We start from the raw sequence: 13,668 nt of genomic DNA on the forward strand, positions 1-13,668 counted from the left end.
ATATTACAAGGAAACATGTCAAAGGTTCAAATTGAAATATTTAATAACTTTTTTTTGTTATTTGTTTTTGGGGTGTTATGCCGTGTTGCGCTAACTCCTTCTTTAGCCAACCTTTCAGACAGAATTGCAGTGTCCATCATCAGGGCAGATGTGGCTAAAGAAGGAGTTAGCGCAACACGGCATAACACCCCAAAAACAAATAACAAAAATACTTTTGGCCGTGAAAATCTTAAATCATATTTATTTAATATCTGTATATTTCTATAATAATAAATCAATATGCTTACTTATTTTCAATTATCCATTCTATAAAAAATCACCGACCGCCACTGCTAGGTAAGGTACCTCACGCACTTAAAAGATTTTGCCAACAGTTCCTTGCCACTCTAACTCCGTAATATATTCACATCTGTCGAAATTTCCCCATTGGTTCTATCGGAATTCAGGTAGAATTACAAAACCCTTGGCCTTCGCCGACATTGTCCCACATTTCTAAACCGGAATTATCTCGCACAGCTACGCTCGAGAGCGCAGATTTCGGATTGACATCATTTTGACGTACGCTACTCATTCTCGCCGCGGTAAGAACAACATGGAACGGTAAATAATACAGATTGAGGTCTGATTTAGTAGAACGAATTCAGGTGAGAGATTTTACATCGTTATATAGCGGAAATAAGAACAGCAATAAATTATGAAGTATTCAAAATGTATAACCTTAAATTATTTTGAACTTTCAGTCTAATCCATTGCGTAGTAGCAAATTTCCTTTTTTACTTTCTTATATTTATACATTTAATTGCACAGTATATTGAAATGTTAATCATACTATTTTCATCTTGTCCTTATCAAAAATACTAATGTCAGTTGTGAGTTTGTCCGTAACTCTGGTTTAATGAACTCTTGGAACTCATTGTAAAAAGGCTACCAGGCTAAAATATAATTTTGAGAGAATTTTTTTTTAACCTCTTTTAAGTGTTTTTCAATATTGAAATCATAATATTCCGTGATTTTTCACGGGCTTGCGCCAGTAAATTATAAAATATTATAAACCAACCACGAATAACTATGCACATTTGATGTCTATATTGAAATGTATAGGTAATATACTATATTGAAATGTTAATCATACTATTTTCATCTGGTAATTATCAAAAATAATAATGTCAGTTGTGTGTCTGTCCATAACTCTGGTAATGAACTCTTGGAAAATTATTTTTAACTTCTTTTCAATATTGCAATTAAAATATCCCGTGATTTTTCACGGGTCCGCACTAGTAAATTATAAAATATTATTAACCTACGACGTATAACTACGCGCATTCGTTATCTTTTACCATCTTTTACTAATAAATTATCATGCATTTTGCATAAAACATATATAAATAAATAATTGTTATTAATGTTTCTGTTGCTTATCTTTCCTTTCAATAAATATTTTCTTTTTCTCTTCATTTTCCTAATCCCAAAAATCAGCTTATTAGAACAGAACATACGCACATTAATATGTTATTCATGCAGAATATATGTAACAAAATAAATACATATTTATAGTGCAATTAGCTGACGTGTTTCCGTCGTTGCTAGACTTTTCTCTCTACTTTCTATAAATATAATATGCATGTTTTATATACATAAACCTTCCGGAAAAAATCTCTAACTGATAATGAAAACTTTATCAAAATCCGTTGCGTAGTTTAGAAGAACTAAGCGCACAAACTTACAGACACAAATAGCTAGATAATAAGCTTTCAGTCGAAGTATTGCTTCAGTGAAAGAGCACCATTAGGAAACGAAACTTACATTGTTTGGAACTGCTACGATAGTCGTGATTGGTGACCCGAGCTGAATAGCCAGGTACTTCTTCACCTTCCTCTCTCCTTTTATTCACCATTCCTTTCGGCCTCACAAGATACCCCTATCGGGGATGCCGTAGTCTAACTGTGGGGTTTACGAGATAGTATATATGTTGCAAATATATTCTCATAGTTATTTGCAATCCTAAGAAAAATAATGCAGCCAAGGATATCGGAAATTACTAAGGTTAATATTGGTAATTTTAAGCTTTTATTATTTATATAAAAAAATTATGTATATTCTGTGAACTAATGCTGTGTACTAATTAATTATTACGCGTGACAGTTGTTTCGCCTTCTGAAAGCATTATCAAAAATACAGTTTGATAATGCCTTCAGAAGGAAAAACAAAATATATTTGCCAATTTAAATGATATATTATTGAATAATAATTAGCGTTATAAAATTCAAATAAAGTGTGAAAAATTACACATGATAACAATAAATATTTGTAATTCTTGAATTGTATCATGAGATTGATAAAAATGACGGAACATAATTAGGATTCAATAGCTCAATTGGCAGAATGTTGCTTCGGTAACTTTTTATTTTCCGTGTCTTGGAATCATGTTTCTTGGAAGATTTGCTAATATCATCTTTATTCAATAAAACAATGAGATTTTTTTAAGTTTCAATAAGTTATTGCTGAATCATTTAACTGACTGGAAAGAAAAAAAAAGATGTCGTAAACTTAACTTTAAACATTTATTAGTTTGTCGTTCGTTTGTCATTAGTACGATTATTATGCGCAGAAGTCACACACACATCAGCTCGATGGATCTATCCGCCCATCAAATCCGCCGACAGCAACACACACACATGAAAATGCGGACATTCGAGCGGCGAGTATCACATATTACAGTGATAGTATGTCTAGTGAAATTTCCTTAGATCCATGGAATGAAACTTTTTAAACTGAAAAAACACAAAATCTAGTGAAATTTTCAAATTTTGGATTTGATGTCAAATTCTCAAGCCAATTTTGGTAAATTTTGAAATATTCTGTTGAATTCTAAAAACTTTTAAATTCACAACAAACTCATTCTGAAATCTAGGCAAATTTTTATCTGAAATCAAGAGAATTTTTTTTTATACCATCACTGATTGACTTCATGCTCATCGACTGCTGATGCGAGCCGATCCGTTACGTACATTCATACAAGGATTGTCTCATGACGGACAGACGGACAGCGGACCGATGGAACGAGACGATCTATTCGTCGCAAGAACACACGGGCGAATCTGTCTGCCGTGTAGATCCGTTTGTGAATTCTGTGCATTACAAATCTGAGACTATTCACAGGTCGTGAAATGATATGACAACATATATTTTTTAAATTAATGGCTCGGTTTTTTATGAGTTTTGACACCTTTTAGGTGCCTTTTTTAGTACGTTTAAGTGCTATGAAAATAAGAATAATTATCAAAATAATTATCATTCAGAAATATTATCATAATAATTATCATATAGAAATATTACCATGTAGAAATATTATCATATAGAAATATTATCATGTAGAAATTTTATCATAATATAGAAATATTATCATATAGAAATATTATCATATAGAAATATTATCATAAGTGTATCCCACAGAATGAAGTTCCGATGAGGGGGTAATGTCCACCTAGTTTATTCGATTTAATGAAAAATTGTAATTTATTTTCCTTTATTTTTTTATGAATACCCAATTGTGATTGCCATAAATTTTATGTATTTTTTTTTATTGTTTGCCATGTAAATTAATATTTACCGTGACATCGTGAATGACCCTGTCTGTTACCAAAAAATGATAATTCTTTTGTAAACAATGCATTTTTCGCCAATAAATAACGCACAAACTTTGAACTTATCCGTTTTTTACATAATTTTAAAAAAATTTTGCAATTTTACCAAATTTTCTTGTTACTAAGTCGGAGCGAAAATATTTGCTTCGAATGCCATAAAAAACATAATTGGAAAATTAGATGCAGAAATTCTCGGTAATTTCATACTAACGTTTATTGTCGAATAATAAAAATGTAATTCGCATAAATAATATTTTAATCGTGTAAAAAGTCGATATAAAATGGTGTGAATAATTATTTTATTGGATTAATTATCAGGTACTTTTAACAATAATTGTAGTTATTACTTAATAGCTTTAAGAAGCTATGTTTGCATTTTTTTTAGTTTATTTTATTTGAACACTGTACATGTACAAGGTCCAAAGTGCTCAGAACTAGTGGAACTTTGGAATCCTGAATCTGGGTTGTGCTGTGCGGCTAGAGGTAAATTGACGGGAAAGGAGATGGGAAATAGGGAGGTAAGGATATAATTGGCTTTCAAATCTGTCAACTTAAAACGCTTAAATATATGAAACAACGTTTTGGTTTTGAATGGTGGTTTATCACATGTATTATTATTAGTGAATGTAAGATGTAAGTAACACCTTAAAAGGAACTCCCGACCTCTGGATTCGTGGCCGAGGGAACGCATAAAATATAATGTATAGTATATATTATTATAATGTATATATATAAGTACACTTGAATATCCATCGCCTATTTGGAATCCGCAATATAAACTTAGATAGTATAGAACGAATCCAAAACAAATTTATAAAATATATTACCCACAGATTCAACAATAATTTTGAGTGTACATTTGAAACTTTGCAGCGAAGACGAGCAGTAGCTGACTCAATATTTATACACAGAATTTTAAACAATGAGATTGACTGTACTGAACTTCTGTCCCTTATTAACTTTAACATACCTTTGAGACGTACACGACATACAGTTCTATTCCACACGCTAAATTATAAAACAAATGCAGCATCTAATTCGACAATTGACCGAGCTCTTCATACTCTAAATAATATTTGTCTTAACTCTAACATTGACATTTTTTCGAATTCACTGCCCAAATTCAAACGTGGCATCATGTCAATAATTTAAAGAATTCAATGCGCATACATATAGACACACACACACACACATAAACACTCACACATACATTACACACGTCACACACACACCTATAAACGACACAAGTCACTTGGTAATTAAGGAATAAACATACCACTTAGCAGACATTACAAGGAAACATACCATAGGTACACAACATGAAGTATCTTATTCCTGTATATTGTTTCATCTCTGTAAATCAAGTACTGTTTGTTTCTATAATATAAAATAAATAATATAAATTAATGTATCAATTTGAATCAGGTACTAGCTGAAGTCCCCGACATTGCAAGGGCTCTACGCAGAGTTTGTAGTGATCTGAAGTAGACGGTACCTACTAATTTTATCCTTATTTTCAAAGTGTGCCAAATTTCATCAAAAAGTATAAAAAATCTGATTTAAGGGGTGTTAAAATGGGATGGGTGGTTTTTCGAAATATAATTTGCAAAATCGTGCAGTGTGCAAAATTTCATCAATCCTCTAAGGCCTCTGAAAGTGGACAGTGAGATCTGTCCGAAACGTCAGCAATTAAAAAGTACTTTTAAGGACTACGTTACACGGGTAAACCGAGAAAATTATTCTACATCTTACACCCGTAAAAACCTTAACCATATATATATGTCTAAAATTACATTTAGAAACAGTAGATTCAACTGCAGTCCATACTAGAATCCATCTACAAATCAATAAATAAATCAGGAACTTATTCAATATCATTTATCCAACGCGCTTGATTTTGTTGAACTAGGTCCAGTGGACAAACTTTAGCGGGCCGTTAATATCGTTGAATTAATCGATGTTTTGATCGCTGTTCGATTAGTGTGAACATAACGTGTCTTATATTTTAATAATGTAATTTATTTTTAATATAAAGGGAGAGTGTCTGTTTGTGTCGCTCGGATGGATTTGATTTGAATACAAATCTACGGTTATATATGTATAAGAATATGATTATTTTCATTAGATTCAAAAAAAAATTCTGAAAAGCTTGGACAACGCCGGGAACTTCGGCTAGGCTAATTTATATAAAAGAGACAGTCTGTTTGTAGCGGGTGACGTGGATTTTATCTGTATACAAATCTACAGTTTTATTCCGAGGTGAATGAAATTTTGCATACTTGACTCCAAAATAAGGGAAAGGTCACTATCTACATGAAATTTATAAGAACTCTGCGATATATTTCTTTTATATAAAAACATAAATATGTTAAACTAAAAAAACTAATTACAATAAAAAAGTTTTGTTTTTTAACATAACTACCCAATTCAATAGAGAAAAACGTTTCTCGTGTTTGAGTTGGGGAGTAGTGCCATTACAATATACATAGGGTAGAGAAAAGAAAGAGAGTTTTTATTTATAAAGTAAGAAATAAACAAAATGTATATCGCATGATAATTAATAATTTTAAATTATAAATTTGGATATAAAGAATGAAGTTACAGTGGATTAACGTAGGAATGTAGGTAGGTATTTAATTAATCCAACAAAAAAAATATTACAATTGTCGAGTTCCACGAAAAGCCTCGATTTTTTCGACTTAATCATAAAATTACAGGCAAGTCATTGTATTGTTAATAACAAACACGTGTAGATCTTGTGTCTTTGTTGGTGCATTGAGTTATTGGCTTATACAATTTTAGTGTACCTAATCGTATAATCAGTACTTACAATGCACTTTGAGTCAGACCATAACTTTGTGCAAATACTTAAAAAAATTATTTACGACTTTTATTTAGTACATGCATAAAATTGACGACTATAAAAGTACTTAATGGCACCCTAGGCCAAGAAGGTGAATGACAATGCGGTATGATGATAATGAAAGTCTTTTTTATGCGATAATTCAAGGTCGTGCCTACTCACAAAGAGTCTACGGTCTACGTGATAAAACGAGGTACCTACTTAGCAAAATACAGATACTAAATCAAATTCACATACACCGTATAAAAAAGGGTTCCATGATAACTCAACACAGTGACTATTCAACACACTTTTAAAAAGTGATATAAAGTCACTTAAAACGATGAAAAAAAATTAACCTAACCTAACCTAACCTACTTAACCCAGTTAATAAAGTTTTTGTTTCATCACTTTCCATGACTTTATAAAACTTTTCAAAGATGTGATGAATTATCATTTTGATGATTTATCCGGTCACCTATAAAAAGGGATGTTAAGTAAAAAAAAGGCAAAACAAAACGTGGCAAGAAAATTTCGCATTTTCTTTTTTATAAGTATTTAAAAAATATTATTTTGAAGCATTACTTTGAATTGCTGGCTGTCTTTATAAATATCTGGAAGATAGTTATTAACAGCCTTACGCGGCGCGGAAGGTCAAAACAGTGAAAACTGGAATTAATAACATGGCGTTTGTTAGGTTAAAACGGTCTTATACCAGGCTCAAGGCCGGCTTTACCACACCAATGGTAATACAGTTCGGAGTTTTTATGTTAGAGGAATGCGGATTTTAATGTAATTACGAGTATTGTGGACGTGAATGTCTTGATTGTAAAGTGGCTTGATGTTAGCGTGGGTCGATTGTTGGGTAATTTGTAGGATGTTGCTCGTGATTTCATGTTTGTGAAGGACTGTGATTGGAAGGATACCGGAAACTGAATTGATTTCCTCGACTTATGTGTCCCATGGAAGACTAAGAACATTTCAGAGCTCAGTTTTGGACCAACTGCAGATCAGCTTTTAGTTTCTCTGAGGCAAATTCTGAGATACAGCAGAGATAGGATAGGTGTGAATGTGCCATGGCATTGTATTCTAAAGTTAGTTTAGGAATAGGTAGTAATCCTTGAAGCCTACATATTTTGTGATTTTTATAGCATTCCATGAAAAAAAAGGTATTGGGAAAACTCTTTAAAAATAAATCAAAACAATTCGATATTTTCTTTATTTTTTTAACCTAACCGGTCGATATAATTATAAAGCAATTTGAATTCATTATAAAATCCCTCAAAATAATTATAAAGCAATTTTAATTCATTATAAAATCCCTCAATATAATTATAAAGCAATTTTAATTCATTATAAAATCCCTAAAAAGTTGATTAGAATTTTTAAAGATGCCTAATTACTACATGCTTTGATAACTACTTTTGGAAAAAAACAAAACATTTATATGTGAATACCACACAAGAGTCCCAACTGCTCTCAACCGTCTGAAGCCAGTGAGACTTTGTCATCTTCAATTAGGGTACGTTGTGAGGCTGAAGGTGGTGGGGAGAGGAAGGAGAAGGGGAAGAGTAAGGTGGGGGAGTAGCTTGCTATTCACATCTGGTCATCGAACACGGCGGTAAATTCAAGCAACGTTTCAATCTGATTGTTGGCCTTACATCAGGACGATACTGAGAGTATTTTCCACTCTGTAACGTGCCACAAGTATACAGTGTATAATTTTTAATTAATAAATTAATATACCACAAATTCATGGAATAAAAAATATTCCGTTATTCAGAAAAATAACTATATTTAATGCTATCAAGTTAAATTTTATTAGAACACCATTTTAATTTAAATCAATATTATTATTTCCTTTATAAAAGAGGTCTATTTATAAACGAGTTCTGCTATGTAATTATCTGTCAGTCCTGTTAATTATTATAAAGGTTCTGCATTAAAATTACAAATGCAATTATTTCAATTTATGGGTAACCTGTTTTTTGCAAAAATTAAATACTATTATTATGAAAAATAAAGAAAACTAGTAACATTGCTCAAAAGGGCTCACACTACTTTTTGTGACGAGGTATGAATTACCTGGCATTCTCTACACAGATTACTCCTATGCCTCCCCACTTTATGTGGCTTACTTACTGTACAGTCTATTTACGTATACCAATAAATAATAATAATGAAAACCAACGTCGCGCTACCAACAGCTAGTAATGAGTGGACACATTTTACGAATCCAGATTCTAAATATTGTAGGTATAGTTAGAGTCTTGTAAAGTGATGACTATCTATTTTACTGCCCTTCAATTTGATGCAGACTCCATCCTCCATTTCGTGTAGTTGCTTCTCGCACTAATTTTGTGTACAATTCTTGTTCACAGAGATTGACTGCATCGTGTGGGAAATGAAAATTTCGTCTAAAGTTTTCTCGAAATAATCTAAAAAAATATCTCTATCAGTAAAAATTACTTTCCCATGTTATCCTTCGAAAACTATTTTTTATGATACAAAGAAAAAATGACGCTCTCAAAAAATGTTTTACCAAAACACAGTGGATACGGTATTAGCAGAGAAATAAACATTTAAGATTAATAGACCACATAACTATGCATTTAAGAATTACAAAAAAAAAACTGTGAATGCTAATTTTTTTGTTCATTCTTCGTTCTGCGATTTATTGCGTGTGAATTGTTTTTTTTTAAATATTACATTTAATTCTAGGCTCTTGGCATTAGCCAGGTAGAATTTTATTCAAATTTGGTTTACTTGGTCATGGTCAAGCACCGTAAACTTTATAAAAAACCATATTTTTATGTTTACTATTACAAATGAATGCTTTCTGTTTTTTTTTAACAGAACTTGTTGTGGCATTTATTTTTAACCCCTTTACTAATAAACGTGTTTTAAATTTAACACAATTGGTAAACAACTGTTTATTATTTAATATAAATTATTGATTATTTATCAATTGTGTAAAATTAAAAATACGTTTATTAGTAAGGCACTAAGTGTATATTTAAATATTTTATAAATTGGTTGACGACGAATCGTATTTGATCGATGAACGTATAAACGTATAATCTGGGTGTTGAGGGACGTACTGAATTTATTTAACCAGTGGTTCTTGACATTATTTTCAGCAAAAATTTTGATGAAATTTTAGTCTTCGGTTGCATTTTTTTTTCAACTTAAAACCTACAAAATCAGTAGGCATCGGACAGTTAGGACCGCAGTGGGTTGGGCGGTTACTAGGGTTAGTGAAAGAAAACATGAGAGAAATATGTTATAAATCGGTAGAAATTCGGAATGCGGGAGTTTAAGGTTCGTTAAAAACGTATGCAAGAAAACACGAGAGAAATATGTTATAAGTCGGTAAAAAATCGGAATGCGGGAGCTTAAGGTTCGTTCAAAACGTATGTAAGAAAATATGAGAGAAATATGTTATAAATCGGCAGAAATTCGGAATTCGGGAGCTTAAGGTTCATTCAAAACGTATGCAAGAAAACATGAGAGAAATATGTTATAAATCGGTAGAAATTCGGAATGCGGGAGCCTAAGGTTCGTTCAAAACGTATGTAAGAAAACATGAGAGAAATATGTTATACATCGGTAGAAATTCGGAATGCGGGAGCAAGGTTCGTTCAAAACGTATGCAAGAAAAAAACCTTTCTCTGATTGTATTCATTCTGGGAAACTGCTTATGTCATATTATAAACAATTTTTTTCAATATATACGCACATAATCTTATAAGACGGACAATTTACAAAAACATTTTGCAGAAAACAATTACGTTATTACAAAAATAGTATCAGCTGGCGCACGGATACGACGCGAAAATTTTGTGTCGGCGCTTCAAAGGTTAAACTCGAACGATAATGATATTATATTATACAAAGCTTATTGCTGATTCTATATTTCTCGATTAGTAATCATAATACACGTGGAAATATGCGTACGGATTTAAAAAAATCAATTCCTGTTAAAAATGTGACTATTTCGTAATAAATATTAGTCATTCCGAATAAATGTAAATAAGTGTTCATGCAGGTGGCATTGTCCGAATAAATAGAATGAACGAGATGTGAAAATATTATTATTTTTTAGAACACGTGTTTCGACCTACTCATAACATATTCGTGCTTTACTGATAGTTTGTTATGAAATTTGTCCATTCTTTCGTTATAGGCCTCCAGTCCCGTTTTTAACAAGATAGATAATAATTTGAGCAGATTTTCAATAAATTAACAATATTTAATATCAGCAAGTTTTCTCCGCGTGGTTTTGAAGAATCAGTTATTTGTAAATAATGTTGCCACTCCCTTCAACAAATTTTGTAATATTTCGAAAATTTAATTTCTGATGATGATTTTGTTTGTCTGTTGATGGTTGTGCTATGTTGCCTATTTTATGTTTTAGTTTTAGTTGGCGGGTCATCCACAATGAACCCGGTCTCAATTGTTTTGAAGAAGCCAGTTATTTAAAAATAATCTGCCACAATTTTGTATAATTTTGCGCATTGAATTTCCAATGATGGTTTTGTTTGTGGTTGTTTATGTTGCTTATTTTATATTTTTGTTTTAGTTGACGTGTCGTTCACAATGAACCAGTTTTCGCATCCATTTCTCAATGGCCTCAAAGAGACGCCTGTTGGGAAGGAGAAGGAACTAGCTAATATAAGAGATTGGTAAGTACCTACCTTTATCTAAGATTACTACATCAACTTTTAGCCTCTTTATTGATCTGAGGTAATAATAAAATTAGGATTGGTCAATATGTTCAAAGCAAATATCCAGGAATGCCCAGGAATAATCATAAACGCGAAACAAACGTACCAGTTTACACAATTTAACAAATCTGTTGTACTTATTGTTAGTGAAATATTTTTGAATAGATCTATGTCTTGCAATAGAGAAAACTGGATGAGTTATTTGTAGCATTTTAAGAATAAAAAGAGAAGTAATTGATGTGAAGAAAATAAACATTGTAAAAATAAAGAATAATCAGAAAAATGAGCAATGATACCTAATATAAGGCACACCCAAAGTAGCAATTTATAACAACAACAAAAACCAAAATTGTAAAGAAGTTGAACCCATAATTTCAAATCATAATGTAGATAATGTAGGTGTCTGTTTTTCAAATCAATAAAGTAGCATATAGTCGAAGGAAATATTCTAATAATAATAGTATTCAAGAAATCATAAATATTTCATACGTATTTACACAGATAAAAATGTGTACAAAACAGTTGTATTAATAAATAATTCATGAGAATAAGGAGACTTAAATAAATCAAACTTTATTAATCCTTAATACATCTATTTTAAAATGTAAAAAAATGATTTTGCTGAGGATTGAACCTTCCTACCCATAAAATGGAGTCAACATCTCTACCAACGTGTGCACATGCCAATTGGGTTGGACTGACAATTATTTTGTATATTAACCGCTGTAATGTCCCGTTTTTAGAGAAATGTGTTCGCATGTACGTTCATAAATGTCACCGACATCGACACCGTTTGTATTGACATCGACACCGAGTTTCAGCTCGATTGGATGTCGGGAAGTGAATTAATTTCCACTCCCAAGATTTACATTCATTCATTACTGAAAATAAAAGTGATAATCAAATAGGTGTTTAAAGACCTAGTTATATTTCATGTACCTTCATTTTCTACACATTTCCATATTTACAAAAAATCCAGTATTTTCGTGTGTTTTCCCCGAATCAAATTTGTTTTCAATCAATGTTGTATATCCCTTGAATTATCAGCAATAAAAAAACATTAAAAATACTATCCCATGACCACAATTCAGTAATATCGTAATTCGGATGAGAAAAGGCTAAGTATGGTCGCAGTCGAGTTGCTTAATAATTATAATAGGTAGCTACTCACCCAAGTTGTAAATTTAAACGGAGGATTTATAAAATTATTATATGCAATAACACGACAAAATTACTTATTATCTCGAAAAAGTAACCCAATAAGATTTTTACGCAACTTCTTGAACAAAGCAGGTTTGGCTATTGTGTGAGCGTTAAAATTACTTGAACTCTTGTTTTAATTCATGAAAAATACAATGAAAAAAAATGAAAAATTGTATTTGAATCTCGTGTGGTTTATTTTAAAACGGGCAATTTACAATCTGCGAATTATAAATTTACAGTTAAATATTTATATTTATTACGTTATTTGATTGATTTGTGTTATTTCAAAATTTAATCATTTCAAATAATGTAATATACTCGTATTATATAATATACTTAATTTACATTGTCTTCTTATGGTTATGGTTATGATATGATTTATATGCACAATATTGTTTGTATTCTTATGGTTACCAATGTATCGATAATCTTTTATTTTATATAAATTTTAGTTTTTTTTTCCCCCTTTATTTTTGTTGTATTATTTTGTTCTATTATTTTATACAATTCTTTTATTTTATATAATTATAACTTCACATTTCTCATAAATTTAATTATTTCTTCTAATGCTGTCTTACGTAAAATCACAAGGAGGAAATCCGTAATTGGTTTTATTTTGGCTATTTCACTTATGTACAATCTGTAAAAATATAAACTGTTGATTTCCCAAAAAATGAATAAATAAATAAGTATATATTTGCGGTACATTCCAGAGTGGAAGAAACTCTCGGTATTACTCTGGTGTAACACAACCATTCAGAATTGAAATATTGCTTTAAATCGCTTTAGCCGTGTTTGGTGACTAGATCTGAATAGTCAGGTACTTCCCCACCGTAAGCCTCACAACATATCCCACACGGAGAAAAATGAGTAACGCTAAGTTATTTAAAAAAAAATCAAATTATTGGTAATCCGTTTAAAAATGGGATCGCAAGACCTTAACGAATGGAATAAACAGGTTTCCTGATAATTTTTTAGTTACTTGTTCCGATATCGGTATTTTTTGTAAATATCTATATTTCCGATATAGATATTTACAAAAAATTATCAGGAAACATGTTGATTCCTTTGTTACAGGCCTGCAATCCCGTTTTTAATAGGATTACCAATAATTTGAAGAGATAATCAATAAACTAGCAATATTTATTTTTCTCCGTGCCATTAGTCTTACTGGCTCCAGGCTCTTGTGCCGTATATACGTAAAAAAAAAACTTTTTTGCGAAAATACAATCTTTGATTCACAAATGTTGTC

At 31.1% G+C, this 13,668-nt stretch overlaps 1 protein-coding gene across 1 annotated transcript in view; it reads left to right on the top strand.

Annotated features, from left to right (window-relative positions):
• Positions 1-13,668, top strand: part of LOC149412836 (retinaldehyde-binding protein 1-like) — an 87,562-nt gene that overhangs the window by 15,904 nt on the left and 57,990 nt on the right. Inside the window, exon 2 of the mRNA XM_089645571.1 lies at positions 11,069-11,171. Coding sequence (XP_089501697.1) covers positions 11,086-11,171 — 86 coding nt within the window. The 5' untranslated portion in view covers positions 11,069-11,085. The remainder of the gene's footprint in view (positions 1-11,068; positions 11,172-13,668) is intronic.

This window comes from Hesperophylax consimilis, chromosome 22 (assembly GCF_061612785.1).
Source record: "Hesperophylax consimilis isolate HC1 chromosome 22, BYU_Hcon_1.0, whole genome shotgun sequence".
Lineage (NCBI taxonomy): Eukaryota > Metazoa > Arthropoda > Insecta > Trichoptera > Limnephilidae > Hesperophylax > Hesperophylax consimilis.